The sequence below is a fragment of the Takifugu flavidus genome, chromosome 5, assembly GCF_003711565.1.
Source record: "Takifugu flavidus isolate HTHZ2018 chromosome 5, ASM371156v2, whole genome shotgun sequence".
Classification (NCBI taxonomy): domain Eukaryota; kingdom Metazoa; phylum Chordata; class Actinopteri; order Tetraodontiformes; family Tetraodontidae; genus Takifugu; species Takifugu flavidus.
Genome location: NC_079524.1, coordinates 8,919,439 through 8,933,243, shown reverse-complemented (window position 1 = coordinate 8,933,243; position 13,805 = coordinate 8,919,439). Strand labels below are relative to the sequence as shown.

General features: G+C 46.0%; 1 protein-coding gene across 1 annotated transcript; it reads left to right on the top strand.

The window, feature by feature from the left end:
- Positions 1-1,120: 1,120 nt before the first annotated feature.
- plcxd3 (phosphatidylinositol-specific phospholipase C, X domain containing 3) lies at positions 1,121-13,062 on the top strand. Its single transcript, XM_057031879.1, has 6 exons — positions 1,121-1,288; positions 7,082-7,338; positions 8,778-8,951; positions 9,791-9,966; positions 10,429-10,530; positions 11,130-13,062. Exons 1-6 carry the CDS (start codon positions 1,186-1,188, stop codon positions 11,284-11,286), a joined length of 969 nt encoding a protein of 322 aa, XP_056887859.1. The 5' UTR covers positions 1,121-1,185; the 3' UTR covers positions 11,287-13,062.
- Positions 13,063-13,805: the final 743 nt, after the last annotated feature.

The window sequence follows — 13,805 nt, the reverse complement described above, 5'->3', positions numbered from 1 at the left end:
ACCACATTAGTGCCATATTTTAATGTGCGGTGGCTGATTTACAGTACAGACAGGTTGGCTGGAGGCCGCGCCTGGAAAGTACTTGAAAGCATCAATCTCATGTTTCAGTGGTTTATCGGGTGGGACTCGCTGTGACGTTTGAGTGTCACCTTCCCATTGGTGTTTGTTATTGAATATTGATTATTCGTCACCCTAATTCTCCCAATCCTAATCATCTTTCTGAGCCAGCCTTTCAGACCCCGGCATCAAAGCCACTGAACTGTAGTGATTTTAAATAATGGGCTGGTTGAAAGGCTGCCTCATTTCTGATCATGCTGGATGGCTAAATGTCAATATTGATTACATTTGACTGCAGTAGGTAAAAAGAAATTTGCAGTCTTTGTCCCACATACCAAACTTGGATCCAGATGACAAAGCACACATAATGGGTGTGTAAAATGAAATAAATAAATAATAAAATGAAAATCTGCACAGGTGTGTGTGCTAACGGCGTATAAAAACTGTTTTTTAAACAAACATTGACTGGGTTCCCCTCCGTGGATGCTAAATAGTAGCCTCGAACTGGCTGGAGTTCAAATTGAAGGGTTTTTTCAATGCTATTTAAGTATTTGTATTCATATTTCCAATGTTGTAGCAAAGTCAAGACGCACTGGAACTTTAAGGCTAACAGGATACTTTAATGTCACCTTGCAGCCGACATTTTCGACTAGACTGATCCTAATTAAGATTGAAGGTGTGCGTTATAAGTAAAAGTCCTGTAGCCTAATGAGAAGCCTGACAAAAGGCTGCGATCCAACTTCAAAACATCTTAGCGGAAGATTAATTATCATTGATTATCTTGGGGAAATGTCTAAATTGTGATGCCATTCTGGTGAGATCTGAGCGACAGTCGATCCAGGTGCCTTTACTGCCGAGACTTAGCTCCTTTAAGGTAAAACGCAGAATATTTTCATATTTGGATACAATTTTCTATTTTTCCCCAATGCTGCACGGTGACGCGCGCCTGGTCAGCGGGGTATAGGCTGACGCGGTGTGTGTGTGTGTGTGTGTGCGAGCGAGCGAGCGAGCGCGGAAAAAGAGCGAGAGAGAGAGAGAGAGGGGAGGGAGAGAAAGAGAGAGAGAGAGAGGGGGGAAAGCGCACCAGGTTGGCGCAGGCACCAGGAGATCGGAGCGCGCAACGGCAGCATGGCTTCGTCTCACGGGAGAAGTGACCTGCGCTTTGTAGACTGGATGGCAAGTTTACCGCAGAGCATGCACACCATCCCGCTCACCAACCTGGCTATCCCCGGTAGGTTCCTGCTCGGTCCTTTGCTCTTTATTTTAAAAAAAACAAAAAACGGCGCAGATGTCAGAGTTGAGTAGAAATATAAAGGGCTGAAAAAGCTGCCGCTGTGCGCAAGAACAGCATTTTACTGTTCTGCAAAGTTTGAATGATTTTACTTTACAGGCTGTTTCCTTGCTGCAAATGAAAATATTGCATTAACCCTCGGGCTGACTCGGTAACCTGTTGCGCAGGTGCGGCGCACAGTATTTTCAGCTCTCCATCTTTCCTCCAGTTCTCTGCGAAATGCTTTAAAATAGTGGAGAAGATGACTGCTTTGTCTTTGTTTTATAACAGCGATGATGCCTGCATTAAAAAAAGAGACTTTTGAAGCCCTTCAGAAGATTCAACATCGGGTTCACCGTGTCGCTTTATTTTGCGCCGGACTTTTGGGTCTCGGTGCTGGGGTGGTGGCTCAGGAGGAGAAGAGACACACGGAGAGGTTGGATGTGTTGGGTCTGTGCGCTTCCAGAATCACAGCGCAAAAAAAAACAACAACCCGCGACGTTGACGCCTTTAACCAATCGGCGCGCAGCTCTCCTCAAAGTCCATTCAAATTGGAAACGCAGGTTGTGACAACCCACCAATGATGGAAGCGACTTAGTGATTTAATAGCAGCAGCCTGTTAATTCTATATCTCTGCCTCTGTTCGGAGATTATCACCCACACAGCCGCGCGCTTCTTCATTCCCCCGTTTTCTATTCGCGGAACTACCTGGTGCGTTCAGGGTCTGGCACCCACATGGCTTGTGACCTAATAACCAGCACTGACAGCAGCCCTGAAACAAGCCAACATATAATACTAGTAATAATAATAATAATAAATCGAATGTAAAAGCAGAACAGCACGACGTCTCATCCGTCATCCTTAATTCTATTGAATTTGTGCTTGGTTTGGCTGCAGCTCGCCCATGCCAAGGCGACATGGAGACATGCTCTGTCCCATTTAATTAGGTATCATTACTTCCTGCAGCTTGCAGCTCAGATGCTCCAAATGTACCCTCCATTTGGATACTGAGTCTGTAAACACCCCTTGATTCTGTGTACTTTTCTTCTGTTCAGTGCACGCACACTTGGCATACGCTTTGTTAAAAATAAATTCCATAATCCACAGGATTTTGTGAGCGCTTATTCAGCCTCGACTGAGTGCTCTCCTCCTGGCTCTGTCTGCGTACATTGAGAAAAGTCAGTCTCATTTCACGTCGTTTCTGTCTGATCTCAGAACACAGCATTGTTCCAGAAGCACGTGTCCTATATTCTCCATTGCTCTGCCATTTTGGAACAATATTGCGAGCTCCTGCCTGCGTTTGAGAGATGCTATTTATTTTTCCAGAAAATGGAATTATAAAGTTCACCAGCCAAAAGCCGCCACCATCAAGGCCACAGGGTTTTGGCACTTCACAGCACCACACGGGTAACGTGATACCACAACGTTCTGTAATTGACTGGCAGGATTAGCAATATGGCACAGCTGCCCTTATATACAATTACCTGGTTATGGGTTAATTTTAATTAACCCATAACCAGGTGATTGGATAGTTGCTGTGGAAGCAATTTAATAGCTTCTTGCTGTAGCTTTTAAAAGAAATCCAGTTCAAGAGCAGATCCTGGTCACTGTGTTTGCAGAGCTAACCCTCATCCATCAGCCAGAACACTGTTTACCTCCTTTGTTAATTGTGTTGTAATTAATGAAGCGAGAGGTAAACAGTTGTCATTAATTTTACCTACGTTGGCACTCATCTCCAGACGAGGTGATGGGGAAAAAACAAAACAGCAAGATGGTTGAGACAGTGTCTTTTTCTGAAGCAGAGTGACAATAAGGGGAAAAAAAACCACATCATCAATCAACTGTCACCCACAGAGCTGACTCAGTGCTTCACGGTAGCGCAGGCAGGGGAGGAAAAAGCTGCGAGAGAAGTGCTTTAATAGAAACATATAAATAAAAATGGTCATTTTTACGTAACTAGGAGACATTTAACCAGCCAGCTCTTTTATTGATTGCACAGAAATGTCAAATCTTATGTGACATAATTCAAAATTTCAGCATGCTGGCATGTTCAGAGCAATTCTATTCATCAGCTATGAGTGGTGCTGACCTCACCCAAGTGTCACAAGACCCACTCTGGTTCTGTTCTAAAGCTGGAACCGTAACACAGTTGTTGAGGGCTTATTAAAGAGATGGGGGTCGGGAGGGGGGGCATTAAGGCCATACTGATCGGTGGGTAACACAGTGGCTATTGTTAGAGCTGATAGGTGAACAATGCAGCCTGGAAACGTGGTGGTCAGCGAAGGTGTGCCTTCAGTCGGTTAGACTGCATGCGCTTCTGTCAGTGGGAAACACACAGAGAGCCTGTTTAGCCTTAATGAAATCTCCAGTGTGTTTGTTTCTATCATCCACCACACCCAAGAGCTGCACAGGGTGATGTCATATATCTGATTCTGATTTTGCAGTCTTGACTGGCAACACAGCCTCTGACTGCATATGCAAATAACAAAATGGCAGCAGGCTGTGATCAACGGGGAGGGGAGCTTCCTATACTGCTAAGAAGGGTTTTTGCTACCAGGCTTTAAACAATTTTTAGTTTTGCTCAAAATATTTGCTTAATAAGGCAAATAATTTGATTAATGTTTCCCCTCGTTTGGACCAATCGCCTTCTGGACAAGAGAGGACCTGCACATTGGTGCATTTTCCAGTTCCTAAAGGAAACAACGATTACTTTGATTTAAGGCTGATTGTTATCAGTGGAATATTAAGCTGGGACCAGCATCAATCATTACATCTGATCTGATAATCCTGCCTGATCGCGCATGGTTATGCATAAGATGCAGAACCTTTTTAATATCTGGTGCTGAACTAACATTTTGGTGAAAGGAAACCCTGCTTCTCATCCAATGGGTTGAAGTCAAAATGCCCTCAGAGGAAGTAAATACAAATTTGTTGCAGGAAAAGAAATCTTCTGTACTGCCAGGCTCCTCTGGACAGCAGAAAAGGCCTCAGGTCTTGAGCTGTAAATGTGACCATCCGTCCCTGGGTGACATCACTCTGCTGCCACTTAGAAGGAGGAAGAAGAGGGCTATCAAATGGCAGGAAAGCATCCGGCTGAATAACAAAAGACGTAAGCGAGCAAATCAGCAGGAAAATGAAGGTGTTTGGTGAGATAAGGACCATTCCTCCCAGTGATATGATGAAAACAGATGACAGAGTTATTTTCCCTGATGGATGTGACCTTAGGAGTCGAGGCTTAGCGCTGGTTATTCCAAAGCTGTGATGCCTGGCAATGGAAGTGAGTTTGAACACTCGCTCGACCCCGCAAATGTTATTTTTTTATTTTACCAGGAGAATCCTGTTGAGATTAAAAACCTGTTTTTCAAGGGAGCCCTATTAGAACTGACAGCACAGGATAGATAATGCGTATCTAATGCGTAACCCATTATATGTTCCCAGATTTTCTGCATTAAATTCCCCCAATTATGTATTTACATATATAGAGTATAGATATTGCATTTTAAAGCTGTTTGAATTAAAGCTGTGTCATAAGGAAATGCGAATGGTTAGTAATGGCTTCTCCTCACATTATGTTTGCCGCTCTGCAGTTAATTGAGTTTCCAGCAGGAGAATATTTATCTCAATTCTACAGGGCAAATAATTCATCCGCTGAGGAAATGTGTGCATTTAGCACCCCTCCTTCCACACAAACAGGACAGGAAGAATCTCTGCACCGTGGCAGGATGAGACCGGGCCAATTCAACAGGAGTTTAAGGAACAGTCATGGTGGCTTACGCCGAGGGAAAGAGCAACGCTCCAATAATGAATCTGAAAGTCAGATTCACCGGGGACACTGTCAAGCAGCAAAGATTGGGGGGGGGGATGCAGGGTTATATGTGTCTGCATTGAACTTGAAGTGTAGTTTCTTCTTCTCCCCCCTCTGAGTGACATCACCTTCCTTGTAGCATTGCTAACCAGCTAGCGATGACCTTATTTAGTAATATTTGAATACCAATGAGTGTTACTCTTACCTCCTGTGGGGAAGGATCGGGGGAATTTGTAGTTTGCTGGTGTTTTCGCTCACTAATTGTCCCCGAGTCACGCCTCAGCAAATGAGATCCCGACATCAATTACTGTGAATGGCTGCAGCGCAGATGGCAAAACCCCTCGTCGGCGCGTTCTGTCCGTCGCCGCTCAGATTTCTCTGCACATTTTCAAAGACGGTCGGAACACGCGTGGCATGGTTTCGCCCGTCGGTCTCAGCGTTTCCCACGAGGCCGCTTCTCCCTGCAGCGTAACGATGCACTGGCCTCATTCGCTCCCATTTAAAGCAGTGAGTTATTGTTAAAACTGCCACCGATGCTCCTGTTCAGAGCTCTTTTGAGGTGCAGGTCCTGGCTGCAATTCTTGGCTTTTGAATTCCAAATACGCAACATTCTAATGATGGAAAGAGATCAAGCCTCGGCCTAAGGCCTTCAAAACGCGAGGAATGGCAGATTTTAAAATGTCTCGCGGTCGTGACGAGGCGGAGATTTGAAAGCGTCGCCTTACGTAACGCGAACAGCTAATGAAAGAGGGAAGACATTTCAAGAAAGAATGGTACGAAACATCCACCAGAGCAGAACAGCGACGTGTCTCTGCCACAGGAGCGGAGCGAGGTGTTGCGACTACTTAAGGTCAGCCTCTGATAGGTTGTCACCGTGACCCTGCTGATGCGTTCAGCCTGCGGTGATGCTATTCTGCGTCCCGCCCCAGGCTTCAGCTGTCTAGCCTGCTTATGGTCATTCTGTAGGCTGGCTGCAAAGACCTGGCACCGGCGTAAAAAGCTGAAGGTCAACCCAGGATATGTGCGCGCACGTGCACGTGTTACTTGTCTCACTCCGCCGACCTTCACACTCCCCGCGATCAGTCACAGCCACTATTATTATATTGATACACGTCCAGAGGAGACGTTAGATTATCTGTTGAAATAAAAGCTGAATAAATGTTGGCTGAAATATAAACGGATGTTTAGGTGGTTTATAGGAGGTTTTAGGTGGCTTCATAATCCTGCTAAAGCAGCTAACGCTGTTCATGTCTGTTGCAGACATCCTTGAATGCTGATGCTGAAAGGCTGTCGGGGGTGTGACCACCGTTTAGGTGAAACATCGTGAGGAGATTAGGAACCTGGATGAGCTGCAACAGGATTGATGTAATTGACAGATGGTTTAGGAGCCAATAGATCTATACATTCTAATTAAATCTGTCACAGTTTATTAACATTCATTGGCTGTTGCTGTTTACAGACATGAAACAAAAATATAGGTGTGTTTTGACCTCTTGAATTTAACCAGTGCAATGAAAATTGCTTTCTTCCCTTACCTGTTAATCCTTTGTTATTACTAAGATTATCAGCCTTTTTCCAAGCTCACGTGACAGCTCACGGTTATTTAACGGAAACGGACGTAAGGCTTGAATGAGAACTGAACTCACGCTTGGTCCTCCATCAAAAGCGGAGCCAAACGCAGGCACAGAAAGTCCAACCTGTGTTTGAGGAGCTTCTGAGTAGCGAACCCTTTTGAAGATGTGCTGCTGAAGCTCTGACGGATGAAAACTGTTGGTGTAGGTGAGCACGGGTTCGCTTCTTTTCAAAGACTCTGGGGTCACAGTGGGACTATGGAGGCTGTTGTTCTGTGCAGCTGCCCCGGGCTGACCCCCCCCCAACGTTTGCAGCTGTGTCCCTCACAGAAATAAAACGGGCAGCAATCAATACCTGCAGGTTTCTGTCTCCTCCAGGTTCCCATGATTCCTTCAGCTTCTACATTGACGAGGCGTCTCCAGTGGGTCCCGAGCAACCGGAGACGGTGCAGAACTTTGTTTCTGTTTTCGGCACGGTGGCCAAGAAGCTAATGAGGAAGTGGTTGGCCACGCAGACCATGAACTTCACCAGCCAGCTGGAGGCTGGGATACGCTTCTTCGACCTGCGCATCTCGACCAAGCCCCGCGACCCAGAGAACGAGCTGTTCTTCGCCCACGGACTCTTCAGTGCAACGGTCAGCGAAGTCCTGTTTCTGTCCTCTGTAATGAGCACCCAAACGTCCAAACAGAGCGGGAGCTCGACTATACAGGGATCAGAGTTGATGTAAAGCAAAGTTAGGTCAGGGATTTTTTAGGGAGGGATTATCAGTGGTGACTGTGACATTAACTGCCCCAAGATGTCACTTTTATGCACCCCGAGTTCGTAATGATTGAATTTATACAGTTGGAATAATATATCTGACTTTGTCTTAGTGCACAATAAACAGCTACTTATTTAAACATCCACTATAAACAATATCCTTGCAACAAAAATAAAATACATTCTGATATAATCCCTCATAACAATCGACTGGATCACAAAGACAATCCAGGCTCAGTTAATTGGCAAAATTCAAACCCTCTACAGTCGCTAAATTCAAAAAAGACTCTAAACACAAACCACCTGGTATATTTACTGAATGTTTCTTAGGTTTCACAGAAAAAATACCCTTTCAGTACAGACTAAATAGCTTTTTAACGTGCAACTATTCAACCTTTAACAACTAAAATATCTCTTTCACAACTCAGTGGGCCCACACACAACACACACATACAAACAGCCAAACCAATATAACCCCTTTGCAGGCCTGATATAGTGATCAGGTGCGAAAAATCCACAGTTTAAATCCAAACGGTCCTCAAAACCATATAAAAAAGGATGTTACCTGGGATATAGCTCAACTCCAAAGAGCGGCGGTTTACCGGTGCAGGTCTCTGATGAAAGGAGGCGCTGCAGGTTGATGTTGGGAGGGATGCTGTAGTCTCTCCCAGGCATCCCACAACTACCTCCAGACCAGTCACATACACACTGGCAGTGGTCCAGGCCGATCCTCACCGTCACCGTGACAGCAACGTACAGCCAACAGCAAGAGCTGGTTCAGCTACTAACGAATACTAATACGTGCGCAGCTAACGCTGACCTTTCGAGCTGAAACGTCTCTGGCTGCTCACCATTACCAACGTCCAGAATGTCGAGGAGACAATCTTTTAAATACTGATACTACCCACTGTGCAACTCATCCCAATAGCATTTTACACCTGGCCCACCATTAACACCTCAACTGATCAAGAATCAGTGTTCCACTCTTCCTCAAGCCTTGCCTTTAATAGTTTTAAACAAAGATAAACATTGTTCTTGTGAATAGAAATGTTAGCTGGGTTGCATGTGAAACATTTCAGATCAAGAAAGGCAGCACAATTGCAATGCTAAAACAGAACCAGACTTTTTATAAATTTGATATAATTTTGCATTAATAACCTGAACTGGAGTAAAAGCTGCATAAAACACAAAACACTTAGCGAAACCTGGAATAATAAACCGGAATAATAAGAAGCCTTGACGGTTATTTCTTTTGTTTTTATCTCTCAATACTCATGAACGATCTTTCATTTCTGATTCGTGTGTCTTGTTTAGGTGAGAGCGGGTCTGGAACAGATCAGTAGCTTCCTGTCGGCTCATGCCCGAGAGGTGGTGTTCCTGGACTTCAATCACTTCTACGGCGTGCAGAACCTGCACCACGAGAAGCTGGTGGCCATGTTAAAAGAGGTGTTTGGAGACAAACTCTGCCCGGTCGTCTTCGCACAAGAGGTACCGTCGGATTCAGACGCGCATGTCGAGTGGGAGTTAAAGCCATTATGTAAACAACACGCGGGCCTCAGATATTTTTAAAGATCTCTTTTCACATTTAGCAAGTGTAGCCTGTAAACACATGGATGCAGATTTGGTGTCTGTGCACGACTTTATAGCCACTGTTTTCCCAGGCTGAGGGACATTGGTGAAGCTCTGCACTGCGTCCATGTTCTGATATGTGCTGCCTATTTTTAGTCATCTTTACAGTTCACCTTCCAAATCTAGAGAGACAGAGACAGTGTATACAGAAACATAAATATCAGGTTATAGCTGCGTGTTGAGGGTGATTCCGAAGAGCAGGCTGACATCTTACCACCATATTTATAATTATCGTGCAAGTTTCTTGATTTGATGCTCTTTAACTTATTTATATACAGCCACAAGAACCTTCCATCCTTCTTTAAAACTAACTTGTGTTTACTTGATATCGATGCTTAAAAGTGCGATATTTCTGGGTTTATTTGCACTTCTCCTAAACTGACTTTAACAGCTTGGAAAATTGTAAATTACGCTCTGAGCGGTTCCAATTCTCAAGCTCATTTCTCCGGAAGCGAGAGGTTGCGATTGGACATAAAACGCCGCTCGCTCGCTCGCGCGACAAAGCGGTGGCGGCATAAAACTGCTCACAGCTTTGGCGGGCAGGCACAAGCAGACATCAAAGCCATTATATCAGCTCATTTGATCAATGCTTTTCTGTTCTTTTGCATCCATCTCAGTGGAGGAGGTTGGCAACAAAACATGCTTTCTATTCATTTATCAAATTTCCATCGTCATGGTTTCCCCTCCTCCATCCTCAGGTGACTCTACAGTATCTGTGGGAGAAGGAGTACCAGGTGCTTGTCTTCTACCACCACCCCATGGCCCTGGAGGTGCCTTTCCTGTGGCCGGGCCAGATGATGCCCTCTCCCTGGGCCAACACGACAGATCCAGAGAAGCTGATCCAGTTTCTCCAAGCGTCCGTCACTGACCGCAGGTCGGGATTGGCACTCGTTCTTCGGCCAACGCCCTGTTGCTAGCGTCATATGCTGATATTTATCAAAGGGTTAATGGTTGCTGGGTTAATGAGACAGAATGTCTGTGTTTGTCCTGTAATCTACCACCGTGATGTTTTATTGTCATATTATCAGTGCGTCATTACTTTTGTTCCACAGCTCCACAAATGCACCAAAGTCCAAGCGTGATGCTGCATTATAGCATCATTCTGGTTGTTTATTGCGGGTTCAGAACGCGGGCAAAACAACGCTAATGGCTACATATTACAGAAAATCTTTATCACGAAAGCAAAACAGCTGAGAAGGAATGTTAAAATGTTCATGACGTGCTTTTCAGAGCTTAAGTACTTTTGGCTGTCAATGACTTCAGATGTTCTGTATTAAAGTGCCAAACAAACAAGAATAAATAAGTAAAAATGCTCTAACTATATTTCTTTGTATAGGAGGAAAGGGACATTCTTTGTCTCCCAGGTGGTTCTGACACCGAAGGCGAGCACTGTGATGAAGGGTGTGGCCAGCGGGCTGAGGGAGACCATCACAGAAAGGTGTGTTTTGTGTGTGACAGAAACACAGCGAAGTGTGTGTGTCCCCCCCGTCCATACGTGCCAAAAGTCGCGCCTGAGTCAGCGTGGCATTTTGAGGCTAAATCCTGCGGCGTGCTGGCTTCCACTTGCATCTGGAGGCGTTTGGTCACCGAGTGAGGTCAATGACCTCACTCAAGTCTTGTTTTGGAGAACAGCTGCCACAAACCCGGTGCGCCGCTTCTCCTCGCCCTCCTCCCTCTATATGTCCCCAAATTTCCCCTCAGCTTTGCCTTTTCATCTTAATGTCACCATTTTTAAAAAAAAAAATAAAAACCAGGGCCGTGTCAGCCATCAGTCTATTCCTGGAATGAATAATTCATTTCGTAACTCCGCTATCAGCCGCTCTCACCAGGCTGTGGGTGACTTTGATCTAGACGTCCTTCGGTATTCCTTCCGTGGCGCGGCCTGTCAGCTGTAACGCAGCTGGTGTGGGCCCTGTCGGAGTGTCACGCTCACAGCTGGTGTGGACGCGCTGCATGACACGCGTCTCTAATTGCGACGGTGCCCCTCTCTGTGTAAAACCCGCCCCTTTCTTGCCTTCCCGCTGTTTGTCCTCCCAGGGCCTTGCCCAGCATGATGCAGTGGATCCGGTCGCAGCGGCCCGGGGAGAACGGCATCAACATCATCACGGCCGACTTCGTGGAGCTGGGAGAGTTCATCAGCGCCGTCATCAGCCTCAACTATCACCTGGACGACGACGAGGACGACGCCACCTGAGGCGTCGCCGGGTGGGGGGGAGCGCGGCCACCTCCGGACGAAGGCCAGTGCTTCAGTGTGTGCTCTCATTCTTCTCTGTGGCGTTTATTTCAGGAGGAAGGCTGCACTGCTTCTTTCACTTTATTTAGGGCCGTGATGACTGGAGAGCTCAAACGGCTGAAGGGACGATGAGGGAAGAGGAGGAGCGACTTTGGTGTGGCGCCGTTGCATAAAGACAATGACGTGTTGTGTGTCTGTGTCCTATTTGGGGATATAAAGTGAGGTATTAATTTCATTTCCCTCCCCTGCTGTAAAAATACTTGCTTCCCCCCATCCCCCCTCAATCAAAAGCGCTGTTGTCAGTTAAAGATAAAGATTCCTCAAAGCAGATCAACCTTATACTAAATGATCTGCCCGTCTTTGGTGTTCTAGCAGCGGGGACCTTTAAAGGTCATTCATACTTGTAACCTGTTGTAAGTGAGTGTCTGTCGTCCTTTTTTTTTTAAAAAAAAGGTTGTTTCGGGGTGTTTTACTCAACCCAGACAAGAAATGAACAGTTTTCCTTTGGCCCGTTATCTTCTGTAAATAGACGACCCGCTGGTCTGTGCATCTAGAACCAGTGGCGAGAGCAATATTGTGAAGTGTAACAGTTCTGCAGCTTGTGGAGCCTCTTTACACGGCTGAGAGACAAGGACGAACTGCTGCTGCGTGCGTGTCTCCCACTCACGGCCCAAACAGCTAGAAATCTCCTCAGTGGTCCTGCTGATCTCAACAGTGCAGGTGACAGAGCCGTGGCACAAAGCTACCGTTCATGTGGGGTTAAGAGTCTTTCTGCTGGCTGCTGGTTTCTCCCTTTGCATCCAAAATCGAAGATCCACTTTATCCAATCAGAATAGGATCCATCAGCCGGAGTCGTTCTGCAACAGCAGCGCTTTAACTCCAAATATGATAAATGTTTGATAAGACTGTGGCTCCTTGGTTTCATGGCCTGAATGCACATATCTGACCCATTATGTTCGTCGGATGCATTTCCGGCATTAACCCCAATATCCCAACCGGCGCCCCGGTCTTATTTTTCTTTTCTTTTTGTGTACAAGTTTCACGATCTGTGTGGAATTTTCTGCAGCGAATGTGACTGGTGACGCCAACGGGAGGAAACTTTTGCTTTTTTGCATTTGTGATTGTTGGTGTAGTGTCTGTTGACCGTGCTGTTTTCAGGAGGGAGCGACCCGGGGTCGGCGTGGAGGTCGCTCTCATGCCGTTTAGCTTCAGTGTTAAAATGAGCTTCTTTCACTTCTGTGTGGTTCCGTGTTGAACTGTTTTTTTCTATGGTGGAACATTTGTACATAAGGTAACTGCAGCAACCTGTTGGTGGACTGTAAATTATAGAAAACTCTGCACAGAGTCTTTTTTTAAAATACAAATACAATTCCTGGTTATGTTTTTTTTTTTGCGTTTTGCATGAATCCAACTGTTTCGTTGGCGCTTCTCTCGGTTCTCCGTATCTGTTGATTTTCCTGCGCAGAACGTTCCCGTGGGAGCATGTTCGGATACAGCTCTCGACCCCTCGCTTTTGAATGTTGCCCCAGTGCAGGTGAGGAATGAGCCCACACAAAACCAATCGTGATGTAAGGACGTTGGTGTCGTCCCCCCAAACTGTTGTCACTGCCTTCATGTACTGGTGTGAAGAGTCCTTCTGCTGTTGTAAAAACTCAAAACCATTTTGTTGAAAAATGACTGTTCTAAGTGGAGAAAAAAAAGAAAAGTGGCACTGAATAAAGCTTCTGAGCCTAATGACCCACTGTGTGCAGTGATTGATTAGTTCCTTGATTGGGTTTAATGAATAGGACCAGTCTGAAATGATGTGGGCGGGTGGGCTGCAGCCTTGCGGTGCCTCTGAGACCCCTCTTTGGAATTCAGCATCTTTCTGCGGGCCCCATCAGCCGCAGTGACGCTGGTCAGAGGATCACGAGAGGGAAAAAAAATCACTTTATCTGTCTAACCTCGTACTTTCCTTTCTGGACCCAATCAGGACAGATCTATGAATGCGTGGTCAGAGGCGACCAGATTCAGAAATGGGTGCAGACGTCCTCACAGAGAGAGAGAGAGAGTTTGTGGGCATGTGCTCGTGTCTGGCTCGCTCTGCCACGCACAAACGGATGAGGAGGAGGTGGAGGTGTGGGAGGCAGAGATGGATGATGGCTTTCAGACAATTTGAAGGGGGGGGGCAGTAATGAGATGCACAGTTTGAGGAAAGTTTTGGAGTGGGAGGAGGAGGAGGAAGAGTGTTTTCACCAGCCACTCCTGTCGCCATAAACAACTTGGAAACAGAGTTTATCTGTCCAGCGTATCTATTAACACTTGTATCAGGGCCTGCAGGAAGGATCGCAGCTCTTGTGACAGCTCTAAGTATCATTTTTTTCCCCTTTCGAGGAGACATCTCAAGGCACCTGTCAGCAGCTTCACGTTGTTGCTGAGTGCAAAAAAACAAGCAGACAATGGCAACTTTGAACAAAATCAGGTCAACCTGTGTTAGTCTG

Coding starts and splice junctions, on each gene's coding strand:
- plcxd3 (XM_057031879.1), top strand. CDS start 1,186: ATGGCTTCGTCTCACGGGAGAAGTGACCTGCGCTTTGTAGACTGGATG. Junction 7,339..8,777: donor ACGGACTCTTCAGTGCAACG/GTCAGCGAAGTC, acceptor TGTCTTGTTTAG/GTGAGAGCGGGTCTGGAACA. Junction 8,952..9,790: donor CGGTCGTCTTCGCACAAGAG/GTACCGTCGGAT, acceptor CTCCATCCTCAG/GTGACTCTACAGTATCTGTG.